At 40.5% G+C, this 14,033-nt stretch overlaps 2 protein-coding genes across 3 annotated transcripts; one reads left to right on the top strand and one right to left on the bottom strand.

Moving 5' to 3' along the window:
- Positions 1–2,106: 2,106 nt before the first annotated feature.
- On the top strand, positions 2,107–7,030 carry LOC116245802 (derlin-2.2-like). Its single transcript, XM_050077969.1, has 6 exons — positions 2,107–2,457; positions 2,631–2,730; positions 3,179–3,393; positions 3,576–3,659; positions 6,367–6,420; positions 6,566–7,030. The coding sequence occupies exons 1-6, from the start codon at positions 2,359–2,361 to the stop codon at positions 6,743–6,745; spliced, it is 732 nt and encodes a 243-aa protein (XP_049933926.1). The 5' UTR covers positions 2,107–2,358; the 3' UTR covers positions 6,746–7,030.
- A 1,836-nt stretch (positions 7,031–8,866) lies between these two features.
- On the bottom strand, positions 8,867–12,575 carry LOC116245944 (pentatricopeptide repeat-containing protein At1g61870, mitochondrial-like). 2 transcript variants are annotated; one of them, XM_031617580.2, is made up of 2 exons: positions 12,371–12,575; positions 8,867–10,672 (listed from the first exon to the last, which is right to left on the bottom strand). In XM_031617580.2, the coding sequence occupies exon 2, from the start codon at positions 10,320–10,322 to the stop codon at positions 9,117–9,119; it is 1,206 nt and encodes a 401-aa protein (XP_031473440.1). In that variant the 5' UTR covers positions 10,323–10,672; positions 12,371–12,575; the 3' UTR covers positions 8,867–9,116. The 2 variants fall into 2 exon arrangements, with proteins under 2 accessions (XP_031473440.1, XP_031473441.1); XM_031617581.2 differs by lacking the exon at positions 12,371–12,575 and adding an exon at positions 12,051–12,257.
- Positions 12,576–14,033: the final 1,458 nt, after the last annotated feature.

Here is a 14,033-nt window from a genome sequence, read left to right as displayed (position 1 = left end):
ACCAAGCTGCCGATTTTGTTTTTCAGTTGAATCATCTGTAAATCAGCGAAAGTGGCTTAAAAAGTCATTTTAAGAAAAATTATTTGAAAATTTATGTGGAATGAATCGCTTATATTATCAGCGAGAACTTTGCTTTCTAGTTGGGAAGTGCCTCCAACCTTTTAACTTAGTGTTACTCTTTTCCGGCTTTCATCAAAGATACGATTGAGGATTCTTGATAAACTTGTTTCAGACAATGGCACTACCTGAAGAGAGAATAGCTGCTCCAACAAGAGTTATAGGATAAAACAAGACTTTTCAACTGCTCGCAATCCTCAAGCGAAGCCTGATTAGAAATTAAAATCTTAAAAGTAATTCAAAAATGACACATGGGATTGCACACGAACCAAATTGAGTTAGAGTTGGGCCAGCTGTAGCTCGACTCGACTTAGAAAACGCGAGCTTGAACTTGAGCCCAGCTCGATTGAACAAGCTCAAGCTCAGGTCGATCACACAACATCGAGGTCGAACTTGGCTCATTTAATTGGTTTATGTCAAGCATGTTGCATTTTTTTAACTGGATTAACTTGATTATATTAAACGTATCTAGGCTTTTAACTTGGTTAACTCAATTTTAATTCAATATTTATTTTGTAGTCGAGCCGAGTCAAGTTCTTAAACTCAACAAGTTTAACATTTCGAGTGTATATTTGAACTCGAGCTCGACTCATTTATAAACAAGTCAACTTTTGAACGAACGAGTTCGAGTAGAGTCCGAGCTGACTCGACTCGTTGTGCAGCCCTATTAATCTGCTAACAAATTCGAATATTTTCTCTTTCCTGGTAAATAACCCCACGACAGTGGAATGGCCGTTTGAATTGGTACATTTAATTTGTTCCAGAAGTTTGTTTATGGCCCCTTACATGTTATAGTCAATGACCTTCCCTGGTGCCGTTCTTACTCTAGTCAAAATCTGGATGAAAAGTCGGCACTGAATTGCTGACAAATGCTCTCAGCAGCTCAGCTTAAATGTTTTTCTAATAACAAGGGTGAGCGCGGACCGGTAGGCCTTTCAATGGGAAAGTCAGCAAAAAAAAAAATCAGGGCCTTTTTAACTTGACACCCCATGCAAGAACGTCTTGTTCTTTGCTTTTCATGGTCGGGCAGAACAAGTGCCTTGGAGTGGAGAGATGTTCCGCTCAAAACGCTGTGGAAGATGCCAGTTGAGGAATGTATTTCACAACCCTATTTACAGAAGTGCCAGTCGATGAAGATAGTTGCTGACATGATGCGAAGACTAATAACAACTACACAGAACTAGACATTCATGATGAGTCTTTTTTCCTACTTGTGTCATGCTTATATATTTTTTAGGTCTTTTTCAGGTTGTAACATGTAACAACCTAGAGTGATGTTGTTTCAATTAATTATTTATCCTAGCTGTTTTTTTTCTGTTGTTGGATCTTCAAATTGCTGAGTGGATTTGGTTTATGTTGTAAGGATCGAGAGTTTATCGAGTGAATTCAACGGTCACATGCTTCTAATTATAGATTTTTAATTCCGTTTAAATCAAACAGCTCATTTTCAACCCTGGAATCAAAATTCCAAGTTGTCAAACACTGAAGAATGGAACGGGGTGTTCCATTCCAATTCCAATTTGAGTTGGAATTTTGATTCTGGAATTTTTTATTCCAAAATCAGAATTCTAGGCCATCAAACTGCCCCTTTAGTCTATTACTCAGAGGGGCAATTGCCTGCATTGCCCACAAACAAAAATCTTATTTCCGCATTTGATATCTCATTATCTTTTTATTTTTATATAAAATAACTCTTAAAAATTTGCATAATAATGTCCTTTAACCAGAATCTTCTTCATCCGCCACTGTTGTGCAAAGAAAATTAGAAACTTGAGGATTGATTATTTGGAAAGTTAAAAGGGCAAACGGTGGCACTACATAGGAATGTCTCTTATAACAAACATCAGGGCACTCTTAGTCATGCTGAAAGTTCGAGGTGTTCCTTCTAGGAAAAGTATATTGCGGTGGCTCAACGAGTCATTTGAGACTGTTTGAGGGTATTTTAGTCAGTTAACATGACATCATCGTCGCCACTCCTTGCACCAATCACAACAACGAGCCGTCTAAGAGGGCAGGGTCCCCTAAAAACTACGCTTCGAGTCACGAGGATCTCTGTCTCTGGAATCTGGATCGCACAAGTTCATTGCCTTGATTAAATACATCTTGACAGCGTCCCTTCTCATCCGGTCCCTGCGTGTGTAATTCTTCTTGATTTCGATTTCTCGTTTTTCTTTTTTTTTCCTTTCGTTTGTTTTCTGTAGGGTCTTGCCTTTTCCCGGGCTTCTTCAATTTGTGTATAGGATGGCTCAGGCAGTGGAGGATTGGTACAAGCAGATGCCTATTATCACCCGCTCCTATCTCACGGCCGCCATCGTCACCACTGTTGGGTGCTCGCTTGAGGTACTTCTCTCGCTTATGGTCATCCTCCTTTCTTCGAGGTATTGGTTTGGGAAGATCATTGCTGTTGTCCGTGAGGAGATTTTCTTATCGCGCTTCTCTTTTCTTCTTTCTCGTGTAGCTTTCTGTTTTCTGACTTTATTATGCTTTGAATTTGTCTTTTTTGCTTGGTTCAGATTATATCCCCGTATAATTTGTACCTGAATCCCAGCCGGATCGTTAAACAATACGAGTTTTGGCGCCTTGTTACGAATTTCTTTTACTTCCGCAAGATGGGTAATTTTAATTTCCTCTGTTAGTTTCGACAGCTTGTGCGTTTGTTTGTCGATTTCTCGGTTGAAGGTTTTAGATGTGATTTTTCTTTCTCCTTTGTGTGGTACATGTTTGGCAGTTGGTATTTTTCAAATGCATGTTGCGCTAGATGCGTTCTATGTCTCTTGCCTTCTCCCGCTTTTCTGGTCAAGCTCGCCCTTGATACCGCATTCCTTTTTCTAATCCTTGGGCATGTTCTTCTGGAGGTTTCCATTTTCTCGAGACATCTTTGTTTGGTCGCTTACTCTTTTTCAGTTAAGGGGATAAGATTTGTAACGGGCGAAGGAAATCGTCCATATGGCCATACAGTGTTTGCCTTTTTCCTTTTTCTGTTTCATGTTCCACGCGAGCTTTAAGGCGACATTGATTCGGAACATGGAGATCTTAGATTTTCTTTTTATGGGTTTGGCAGACTTGGACTTCCTTTTCCACATGTTTTTCCTTGCTCGATATTGCAAACTTCTTGAAGAAAATTCATTCAGGGGACGGACGGCTGATTTCTTTTATATGCTGTTATTTGGTGCTTCTGTCTTGACTGGAATTGTACTGGTCGGTGGCATGATACCTTACGTGTCTGAATCTTTTGCAAGAATTTTCTTCCTCAGCAATTCCTTGACATTCATGATGGTCAGTTTCTTCCATAAACCTCATTCTTTATGAATTTGTATTTTATAAAACTATCAACTATGTGCTGATTTTCCAACATTCATGACGTCTGTTTCGTTTTTTTTGGGTATAATTAGATAATACTCTATCTGTTTTTTCTTGAAAACTGAGTTTTTTTTTTATTGCATATTTTGGGTTGGCAGGTGTATGTATGGAGCAAGAGGAATCCGTTTATTCCCATGAGTTTCTTGGGCCTTTTTACATTTACAGCTGCTTATCTGCCCTGGGTGAGATTCATTTCCGTGGCCTCCTTGGAATAGTCAATTTGGTATTAGCTAAAATATCACTTATATTTATACCCCTTTTCCTTCATGAACCCTTGGCTGCAAACAGTGGTTAATCCTGATCAACACAAGTTTTGAGTCATTTGTCCCAAATCTGGTTTTGCTATTATTATTGGGCTTTACTTGCATCTAGTCCCAAATCAATTGTTCATCTATTTTTTGCCTATAAAGCCTATAAAATATGACTTGCTTTTTTGAAAATGGTGACTGGGAACCTCGTTTGTTTAGATAAATATTTCCCGGTTGCTCTTAAAATGATCACAAACATAATCTACTCAAATGATTGAAGGGACACTTTTATGCGGACAGTGGTAGATATAAAAGCTTCAGGGATATATGCATGGAATGAATGAGCAATATGCAGTCTTATCTATGTCATGGTTTATATAAATCTTTGTGGTGAAGGACAATGACAAAAATTCAAAATCACGGGTACGCAGGTGCGGCTGTACGTGCATCTATATATATATATATATATATATATATATATATATATACTTCTTAATATGTTGTATATTGAATAATTACAAATACAGTAATATATAACAGCATGTATGCAGTTGCAATCATGAAAGCGGAAAAAGAAAACAGGGCAGGTGTAGTGTGAAGCGCAGAATGGAAGGACTTATAAATCGTTGGGCCAAGGAAAGTGGAAAAAGAAGCAACGAAACAAACAAATGGAAGAGGAAAAAATGAACAGCAGATGTAAACATTACAGAAGTGGTAGTTGCAGAAGGAACTGAAGATGCAGCGAACGAGAGGGAGGGTAGAAGCGAAGACGTAAAAGAAGGAATCGTCTAAAAGAAATGTAAAAAACTGGACAAAAGAGAAGTCGGTCAGCACTGACGAGTCCACCATGACCTCGGGTATGCTGACCATACCCCGACACCACATGCGCTCTGTCCACCTGCATGTCTGAGCCCGAACCCTTGTCCAGCCGAGTCGACACCTACACATCAGGTGCACAGAGGCACCCGTGTTTCGTAGGTGTTTATTTAGTTTGAATCTTATTATTATATATAAATATACATATAAACATATATGTAGAGCCATACTGTACCCTCATACCTGTGTTTTGTTGAACTTGTCCTGCTCTGTACCCGAACCAGCACTCGTATGATCATACCTGAACCTACCCCTGTACCCATGTGACATAGCCTTGACCATCCTTTTCAGCACTTGCATATTTGTTCAAACAGATATAGCAGTTGTATCACAATTGTGGATACTACCAAGTTCACTAATGAAATACATATGCAGTATAGCACTGCCTTATGGTAGACCACAAAGCTAATTTTGCTCTATAAGCCTTCCATTTTTCTATTGTCATGGACGTGGAATGTCCTGGTTAAGGGCACCCATGTGACATAGCCTTGACCATCCTTTTCAGCACTTGCATATTTGTTCAAACAGATATAGCAGTTGTATCACAATTGTGGATACTACCAAGTTCACTAATGAAATACATATGCAGTATAGCACTGCCTTATGGTAGACCACAAAGCTAATTTTGCTCTATAAGCCTTCCATTTTTCTATTGTCATGGACGTGGAATGTCCTGGTTAAGGGCATTGTTTGTGTCCAATATCTCTTTCCTTTTTTTTTTTTAGTTAGTTCAATTTGTAGGACATTGTGAAGGCTGAAGTGTCCCTTACACATGATGGTGTCTCGAAAAGAATGATAGCCTGGTGGATTGACTTCTACTTGAGGCTTCTTATAGCAAATTGTGTATTAGACAATTCCATGGAGCAGTTTTTTAGCATAATTTGGAACAGTGAGCCTGTAAGGCTGCCTTTCAATATGTAATCTTCTCTTTGAGTAGGTGCATTATGATATGTCTCATGATTATTTAGGACTGCATCTTAGGCTTTAGGTTGCCTTATTAAACATATTATTAGCATTTGATGCTTGTACAATAGAAAATAACTATAATTTTAAGATTGAATAGAGAACCAGGTTTTGTACTCATGAATACGATGAAGAATAAATCGGAATTTAAAAATTAAAACAAATTGAAATTGGATCGGTTGGGTTGTTTAACTCAGTTGCAAGTTGCAACCAGACATAGTCACTGACTTGGAGAAAGGTGTTTACTCAAGAATGTCATTGCGATGTTGATTTACTTGTGGCATGGAAGTCCTCTGTCTGTTAGTTGTCTAAGTAAGGAGAAAAAACATAATAACTGCGTAAGTTCTATAGAATTTCAGGCGCATTGTAGACGTCCAAAATATGTTCCTAAATGCACAACTGTGATCCATGTTTGGTATGGATAAGTATATAGCAATTTGACATCTGTGTTGCTTCCCTTTCCCAAGTAAAATGAAGGTTGAACATGAGGTTGAATTATGCCCGTCTAAAATTGCAGCAATGGAAACGGAGTTGCTCCGTTTTCTCCTAGTGTTGCAATGGCAGCACAATCAAGCGATTCATCAAGGTTTCAATATATTGTTGAATTTATACTTTTCTCTTCTCTTGTTTAGTGATGGGAGTTGAGGTTAACCGTTTGCTAAGTTAAAGATTTGGCGTTGACCTGCTTAACATATTAATGAATTGATGACCAACTTAGTTATTTCTTTGGAGAAAAACTAATCTGCTGTGCGGTAGGAAATTGTTTTTTCCCATCACAATTTGAAGATATGCATGCTTACAGGTTCTTCTAGGCTTCTCCATACTTGTGGGCAGCAGTCCGTGGATTGATCTTCTGGTAGGTATCTCAACTTACTATTCATCTACTTTTAGCACCATCCAGTTTCATGTATATCTTGGCAGAATTATGTGAATCGGTTCCTCATTGAGTGTGTTCGAATGTTTTTGAGATGTAATTATTTAACCAAGGTTGAGTAATCCAGGGTATGGCAGCTGGTCATGCATATTACTTTCTTGAAGATGTGTACCCCCGGATGACTGGCCGGCGGCCACTTCGAACCCCTTCTGTCATCAAGTCGCTTTTCTCTGACGAGAATGTTGTTGTAGCACGGGCTGCAAATGTGAGATTTGCTGTCCCCGTTCCAGAAAATCATGAAGATTGATACACGAGGTAGGGCTGGGTGTTTTCGTAGTTTGTGGATGGGCTCCTGATAGCTGCCGAACTTGGGGCCTTTGGCTGCCGACATCCATTCAAGAGGGTGCAAGCGATAAGGAAGCGAGGGAAATGAGATCGGATAACCGTTAAATGCTGCGAATCAGTGCAATGCAGTTTGTGAAACTGCAGATTATGTAGAAACCTAGTATGTCCAGTTAACCGGCTCCAATATTTTGTACAAAAAACGACCTTTTAGTTTGTAGTTTTAATATCACATCCTTGAATTACCTCCCTCCAATTCGTCTAGTCCGAATCTATAGCAGGAAAAAGCAGCCAAGAGAATAGAGCCGAGTCCATCACTCTCTAGAAATGAACGAATTGCGTACATTTTATACGGAGATCATTTTCTCCCACTGCACCCCGTCCGCAGACGCGCGGTGACAGATATTGAGAGCCCAGGACAAGGTTATCAGCCAGTCCGACGCTTCATATGCACCAAGAAGGATGCTCCATGTCCGTACGCGCGCCGCCCGTAGGTTGTCACAGTTTTCTGTTGCGTATATTGAGATTCACGTGACAAAAACCTGTTAAAACATGAGCATGTTGCTTGCAAGGTAGCCGCATTCACTAGTTGGCTGCTTTGTTGCGACAGGCCACCACAAAAATAGAACATGAAATCAGAGAGTATTTTTCAATATTGAACCAGCAAACAGGACATAATATCCGTCGGTAAGTTCATGGAAAGGTGAACCAAATTGCCGGTTTACTTGAAACCTGCTTAACTGCTTTCACACTGTTCAAAAATCATACATGCAATGGCAGGAAAAACTAAGAGAAATAATCATGCATAAAAAGTTTTTATTGATGAAATCGAACCATAAGATCATTAAATATTTGTAAACAACAGTAGCTGACTTCATTAATCAAAATACGCTCCTGAACCTTCCATCAGTCTCCATCGCTAGGATTTCACTGGCTGTCCTCAAGAACAGGGGTCTCTCTGTTGCTGAGGTTGTGGCTAGGGTGCTAGGCTCTCCGCCCTCATTTTCCCCCTTCTTTGGCCACTATCGAAGCAGCGGGAAATGTCCCCCATTTTTGGGTTGCATCTGGATAGTCACAGTTCACCCATTTATGTCGGTGGATTTTTTGTTGCCCACCTCGTGATTCAATTTGATTTTGGGTTTTTGGGTTTTCCTATGTTTGATTGAGTGGGGCGGCATTATGCTTACGAAGCCAGCATTCGGTTTCTTCCCCTAATTTCGTTTGATCCCTTCTTTAGTTTTTGTAATTTCTTCTTTCACATTGCAAGATTTTGTCTCACCATATTGTGGCAGCGGCTGTTTTCTGTTTTTCTCCCTCTGTTTCACTTCCTTAGCTGTCCTGTAACAATTTAAACGCTACCTGAAAAACCCATGCTCAAAAGGCTGCATGCTCTTAGGAATTAAATCTGGACAACTGCTTGCATGATTGCATCAGAAAGGTATTAGCGGCTTTGGTAAATCTAGAACAGGGATCAGAGGTTTCTGGTGTCCAAGGTGGGCACAGACCTCTTGGGGATTTTTAAAACTCGTAACATCTATACTAATTTTTTTTAATGTATAAAAATATAAACACGCCACTCATAAAATTTGTAAAAAAAAAATAATACCACTTCGAGAGTTATTGAACGATTCTGCCATGATTTTTTTTTTTCAAAAAAGGCCGTGATGTTGGCACTGCTTCAGGGAATAAACATGGTTCTTTTGAGATGCATGTGATTGGAGCTCTTATGATTTTGATGTTTCTTGCTTCAATGGTTCGCAGCCTCACGTCGTGTGAATCTGTGACATAGTTCAGGAAAACTGCAGGAAAAATACTACTAAATGATCACTAACAGAGCCACTGATTCAGTTTCTGCAATTTTTATTTTAAATGAAAAAGGGCTGCGGACGCCAATGTGGATAATAAAGATTTATATCCACTCTTCGTATTGAAGTGGCTATGATTCTATTAATGAGATTAGTTGCTGGCGTATACGTCCTTAATGAGTAAGTTATCTAAGGCAAAATAATTTGGACGGTCGTTAAGACTTCGCAGAGAGCACACATAATCAAGGAACGGAAAACAGTCACAGGTTTCTCCCGTTCCATCCAAAATCCAAATCAAACGGACAACATATATAGCCATCTCCTGAAACACCTGCAGTTATTCGCGCAACAGCAAACAAAACGTCATATTCTGCCAGTTTTTCGGAGCAGCAAAGAAACACGCCCTAAAAGTCTCAAACCTGATCCCTCAAGTGAGGTGTGTTCTTGCTTACACTGACCATTTTTGTCGAAACTGGAAAGGCAGACATTTTGGTTAAAGTTCAAACTAAAACTTGCAGACAGAAGAGAAGTCTAGTGTAGCATTTCCTCCACTTCCATCCACATGTTTACTTTACCAGGAAACTTCTCTTTTACCTTCTCCACAACTCCACGCGCCTCCTCCGCCCTTTCATTCCTCGCAAGCCCATTCACCAAAGACTTCACGGTAGTAAAGTTTGGCACCCATCCACGCTCCATGCACTTGTTACAAAGATCAAATGCGCAACTGAAGTCCCCACTCTCGCACAAGTAATATATCAATGTGAAATAGCATTCGCTGCTTGGAGCAGGGTTCTTCTTCTTCCCCATCTCAAAGAAGATACTCTTTGCTTCTTCGAGGTTACCTTCCTTACAGAATCCATAAATCAGATTATAGAACGCAAACACGTCCGGAAGAATCCCCCTCGATCTTATCCCATCAAGTAATGCCTTCGCCTCCACTGACTTCCCCAGTTTACAGAGACTCTTGAGGCGGAAGTTGGTTGTGGTCAAGCTCGGACTGCATCCCTTCTTCTTCATCAAATCCAGAACTTTCGCAATCTCATCGAATCGTTCCTCTGCGTACAGCCCAGCCATCAACGTCCCATATGAGATCTCATTCGGGTGGACCTTGTTCTTATCCATCTCGTCCAGTATCGAGTAAGCAGACATGGAATTACCAGAATCACACTGTGACTTGATCACTGTATTATACGTGTCCAAATCCGGCTTGATAGTGAAAGCTTTGGGAAATTCAGTGAAGATCCTACCAACCTCTTCGTGGTTCTTGGAGGCGACGGCAGCAGAGAGAAGGGCGTTGAGGGATCTCACAGTGCGGCGAAGGCCCAGCTTGTCCATCTGCTCGAAGGTCCGGACTGATTCGTGAAGCATACCAGATTTACCATAGAGGATGATCACCTTGTTGACAAATCTCTCATCACGGCAGTCAGGCCGATTCTTCTGCTCCTCAAGGAACTTGTGCAGGGTGTCGAAGGACCGAGAGGCCGCGAGCTTGGAGACGGCAATAGACAAGGAGATGCGGTCCAGGTGGGACTGAGTAGAAAGAGATGCGGCCCGGGCGATCTCAACAATGCGATCAGGGTCCTCCTCGGACTTCAGAAGCGCGAGGGCATTTCGGGACTTCTGCCTGGAGGTGAGAAACGGAAGGCTTTGGGGGTTCAAAATGGAGGCGGCGGGTAATGCTGAGCTCAAATGGCGAAGGAAGACGAGGGGAATTCGTCGGGAACGAGTGGAAAACATGGCGGCGGCAGGTGCTGCTGGGTTCCTTTCTTTCTTTCTTTCTTTTTTTTTTTTTTTGTTCTTATTTCCGTTTATGAATGGTCGAGTCTTCTGTCCCTGTAAAAGCCTCTCTCTATCTCTATCTCTCTCCAGCAGAGGAGGTTAACTTTTGGGGTAATTTGACAGAATATGTGTGTGCGTATGGGCGTGCCGTGGCACAGAGAGGAATTTCGGCTTCTCGGCAAGGAGAGGGGCAGCAGGAAGAGACAGATTTCAGAAGACCTCCTGAAGCAACGGCTAACCCAGTTTTACTTGTAGCGTTTGATCGCGTGGAAGAAAAGTGCTCGGTAAAGAATGTCAAGAAACTTTTCCTGAAAAAGGATACATAAAGTTGAGACATTTTCCAAAATGAAGTAATTTTGACATACTGGAAGAAGACTTCCAGTATATCGTTTATACTGTTTGTTGGAACTGTAAGAAATATGCTGGGAGGAAAAAAAAAGAACCATTGAACTTCCATTACCACAGAAAAGATACAGACACTCGTACTCACAAATAAGAAACGTAAAAGGTCATTCAAGAAGAACATGTAAACGTAGAATTTCAGCTGTCCATTGGTGCAGGTTATGATATCAGCAATCTCAAGTCCTCAAAACTATGATAAGACCTTAATTTAATGAAATAAATGAGAATCAATGAAAAACTAAGAACCAGAACATAAAACGACACTCGAAAATAACGCACATCCTAAACTGCCACTACGTCCTAGACTCAGCTCTCACCCTTGGACTGAAGTAAGACCCCATACTGCCAATGTGTACTCACCATCATCTTTTTCTTGTGTTTATTCTTCTATTTTCATCGGAAAATGGCAACAAACTAGTTAAAATTTATCCTCTATACAGTAACATTGAGACTTGCAGTACCATGAACGGAATTCAAATTCAGTCTAGGGCAGACATGAGCAGCGTACATGGCCAACCTGGAGCTTTTTCTTCTTCTTTTCTGTAGTCTATGTGGAGCTAAAAGAAGCAAGGGAAAGTAAAAAGAAAAAAGGGAAAAAAGTTTGAAGCTGTTAGATTTGTTTCAATCCGAAAGGAAAAGTTATGGGTACATCCGAATCATGCTATTAAACTCAAATGCGGCCCTCTCCAAGCCATGATCTAGGTGAACCACCATTTTCCGTGATTCGTCCACATCTACATGGACCTGGTTAAGATGGACCTTTTTGCAACGCTAACCACCAATCTAGGGTCTGTAATAACAGTGACACAGCAACGGGTTAAAGAAGGGTTTTTTACCAAAAATGCAATTTGGGCAAATTAATGATGGCTGAACTTTAAAACACAAAGTACTGAAATTGGATTTCAAGCCTGCTAGCAGAAGTTTAATTGCATTCGGTTTAGCCAGAAAAATACAAATTCCAGGTTTTAAGCTGCGAACCAAGTATTGGATATCGAAGCATTCAAAGAGAAAGAAAACACTCGCTTCCGTTAGCGCCTTGATGCATAATATCCGATGTCTGTAAACCAATCATTCAAAACAGAAAAACAGTAACCAATCAAATTCAAAAGCAATCAGAAGATGGCCTCAACTTCATGCAGTCAGCCATCATAAACAGACGGAAAACCTGCAACCTGTAAGCAAATAAGCTTTTGGGGGTGAGAGGAGGGGAGGGAAGGATGCAATTCACATTCAGTCATTGTAAGCAAATAACCTAAACCAGAGAGCAATCGCCACGAGACGAACCGATCCCGATCAAATGCCTCCAAAAGATCGCCACTCGAAAGTTCCCCTCGCCTGCCCTAGTGGGCATTTTCGTTTCACCAAACTACCGTCACATTCAAACGCACGGAACGGAAAGGATTCGGCCATCCTTCCGCTTCTCTCTCCCAAATCATAAACTTCTCTGCTAATCTTCTTCCCCCTTTTCCTTTACCCCCCTCCCTTGCATTTGCAGGAAGCACCTCCAGCATCTTACCTCATTGGTTATATATATATATATATATACATATATATATATATATATATATATATATATATATAAAGAGAGAGAGAGAGACCAGTACCTGGAGGTAACGCTGCTGCAGTTGAGAAAGACGATGCTGCCGCTGTGCTGCGGTTCCGCCACCGACAGATGCGGATGAACAGGGTCGAAGGAAGCTTTCAAAACGATGAAGCCCTCACGGTGCCAAAAATAAACTTGGAAAAGCGTCGTACTCCTCGCGAGGTCTTATGGATTGACGGCATATTGTTTCAGCATCTAACTTGCAATGCTATGTCACCTGAGTCCGGGTACCGCATTTTTTTTTTAAGGTGCGGGCGAGTAGAGAGTATTTTATTATTGTTATTATTAATTTATTTTTTTGTGTTTTTATTTTTAAAAATTTAAAATAAAAAATAAAAAAATAAAAAATAAAAAATAAAAATAAATAATCTCAGTGATTGAATAACACAATAACATAATTACACAAATACACATTAATTTACACAACTTGGTTCATATATTAAAATCAAAATTAATTCAATTAGTCTCCATCCAGCAATTTTGAAAGTTTGAAGACAAGAAAATGAACATTCCAATAAAATCAAGATGATGTTAAGTAGCTGAATTAGTTTTGTTAGAGAAAACTAAAAGGACATACAAGTTAGCTATTTATTTTAGATTGCATAGCAAATGACAACAAAAAGTAATTAAAAGTTTACTAACAGGACATCGACAAAATTTTTTAGCACACATTGCAAAGCACATTTAGGAGGGGGGAGGAAGACGCTGGCCAGAGACAAGAGGAAAGGTCGACGCGGGTGGTTGACTTTGTTAAACATTTTAAAAAAACCCTACAAATTGGATGAAAATACATCTACTCACATTTGACCGCACCCGACTCGGGTCAAAGGCGATTCGGGTGCGAATTGGAAAAAGACAATTTTAGTCGGATGCGGTCAGCTACACCCGACTTTTATTTGACCGCTTTGGGTGCGCACCGGAGGCACACCCGCATCGCGTCGACTCGGGTGCGAGGCCAAACAGTTGGTGACTTGGCTGCAATGGTTATAGCACGCTAAAGGGTGTAACCAAAAGCTCCTATTCATCTTTGAGATGTACGGCCACGAAAGATAGTTGGAGGGGAAAAATGCACTTGGTAAGGAAAAAAGACCGCGCATGTTTTAGTTTATGGGCTCTTAGTCAAATGATGGGTATCAAGCCTCTGGACGCCTGAGAGTTCTTAAAGATGACTCTTCGGCAGAGATAATGAGAAAAGATTTTCCTACGTCCAAACAAATATAAAGTTAACACCGTATTTCGGACCATAAAGCCAGTTTTGCTGTGATTTCCATATTTCTATTCTCATGGAACGTGTTGGTTTAGTGCATCGTTCCTCTCCAGTCTCTCTTTTCTTGTTTTGCTTTCTAAATTCACTTTGTAGAACACTGTCAAGACAGAAGTGTCCCTTGACATGATTGGGTCTCAAAGGGTATGATAGTTACTTGAGGCTTCTCATAGCGAAATGTGTATTAGACGGGTCCATGTAGCAGCCTTTAGCATGATGTGCATGAATGTGCCTGTAGGGCGGCATTTCATATGTAATCTTCTCTCCGAAGAGCTGCATTCTTTGGATATATCTGATGAAGGATTTAATGTTCGTCAGTACCATAAGAACCAACTATACTTTTAAGAGTGAAAGGAGAAACCTGGTTTTGTAGTCATGAATATGCTGAAGAACAGAATCT

This window comes from Nymphaea colorata, chromosome 1 (genome assembly GCF_008831285.2).
Source record: "Nymphaea colorata isolate Beijing-Zhang1983 chromosome 1, ASM883128v2, whole genome shotgun sequence".
NCBI classification, from domain to species: domain Eukaryota; kingdom Viridiplantae; phylum Streptophyta; class Magnoliopsida; order Nymphaeales; family Nymphaeaceae; genus Nymphaea; species Nymphaea colorata.
Note: the sequence above shows the minus strand (reverse complement) of the source record. Positions and strands in the feature narration are given on the sequence as shown.

Bases quoted from the DNA above. Each gene is read 5' to 3' on its own strand.
- LOC116245802 (XM_050077969.1), top strand. From the start codon at position 2,359: ATGGCTCAGGCAGTGGAGGATTGGTACAAGCAGATGCCTATTATCACC. The intron at 2,458-2,630 runs GTACTTCTCTCG...TGCTTGGTTCAG, and splicing joins CTGTTGGGTGCTCGCTTGAG to ATTATATCCCCGTATAATTT. The intron at 6,421-6,565 runs GTAGGTATCTCA...TGAGTAATCCAG, and splicing joins GTCCGTGGATTGATCTTCTG to GGTATGGCAGCTGGTCATGC.
- LOC116245944 (XM_031617580.2), bottom strand. From the start codon at position 10,322: ATGTTTTCCACTCGTTCCCGACGAATTCCCCTCGTCTTCCTTCGCCAT.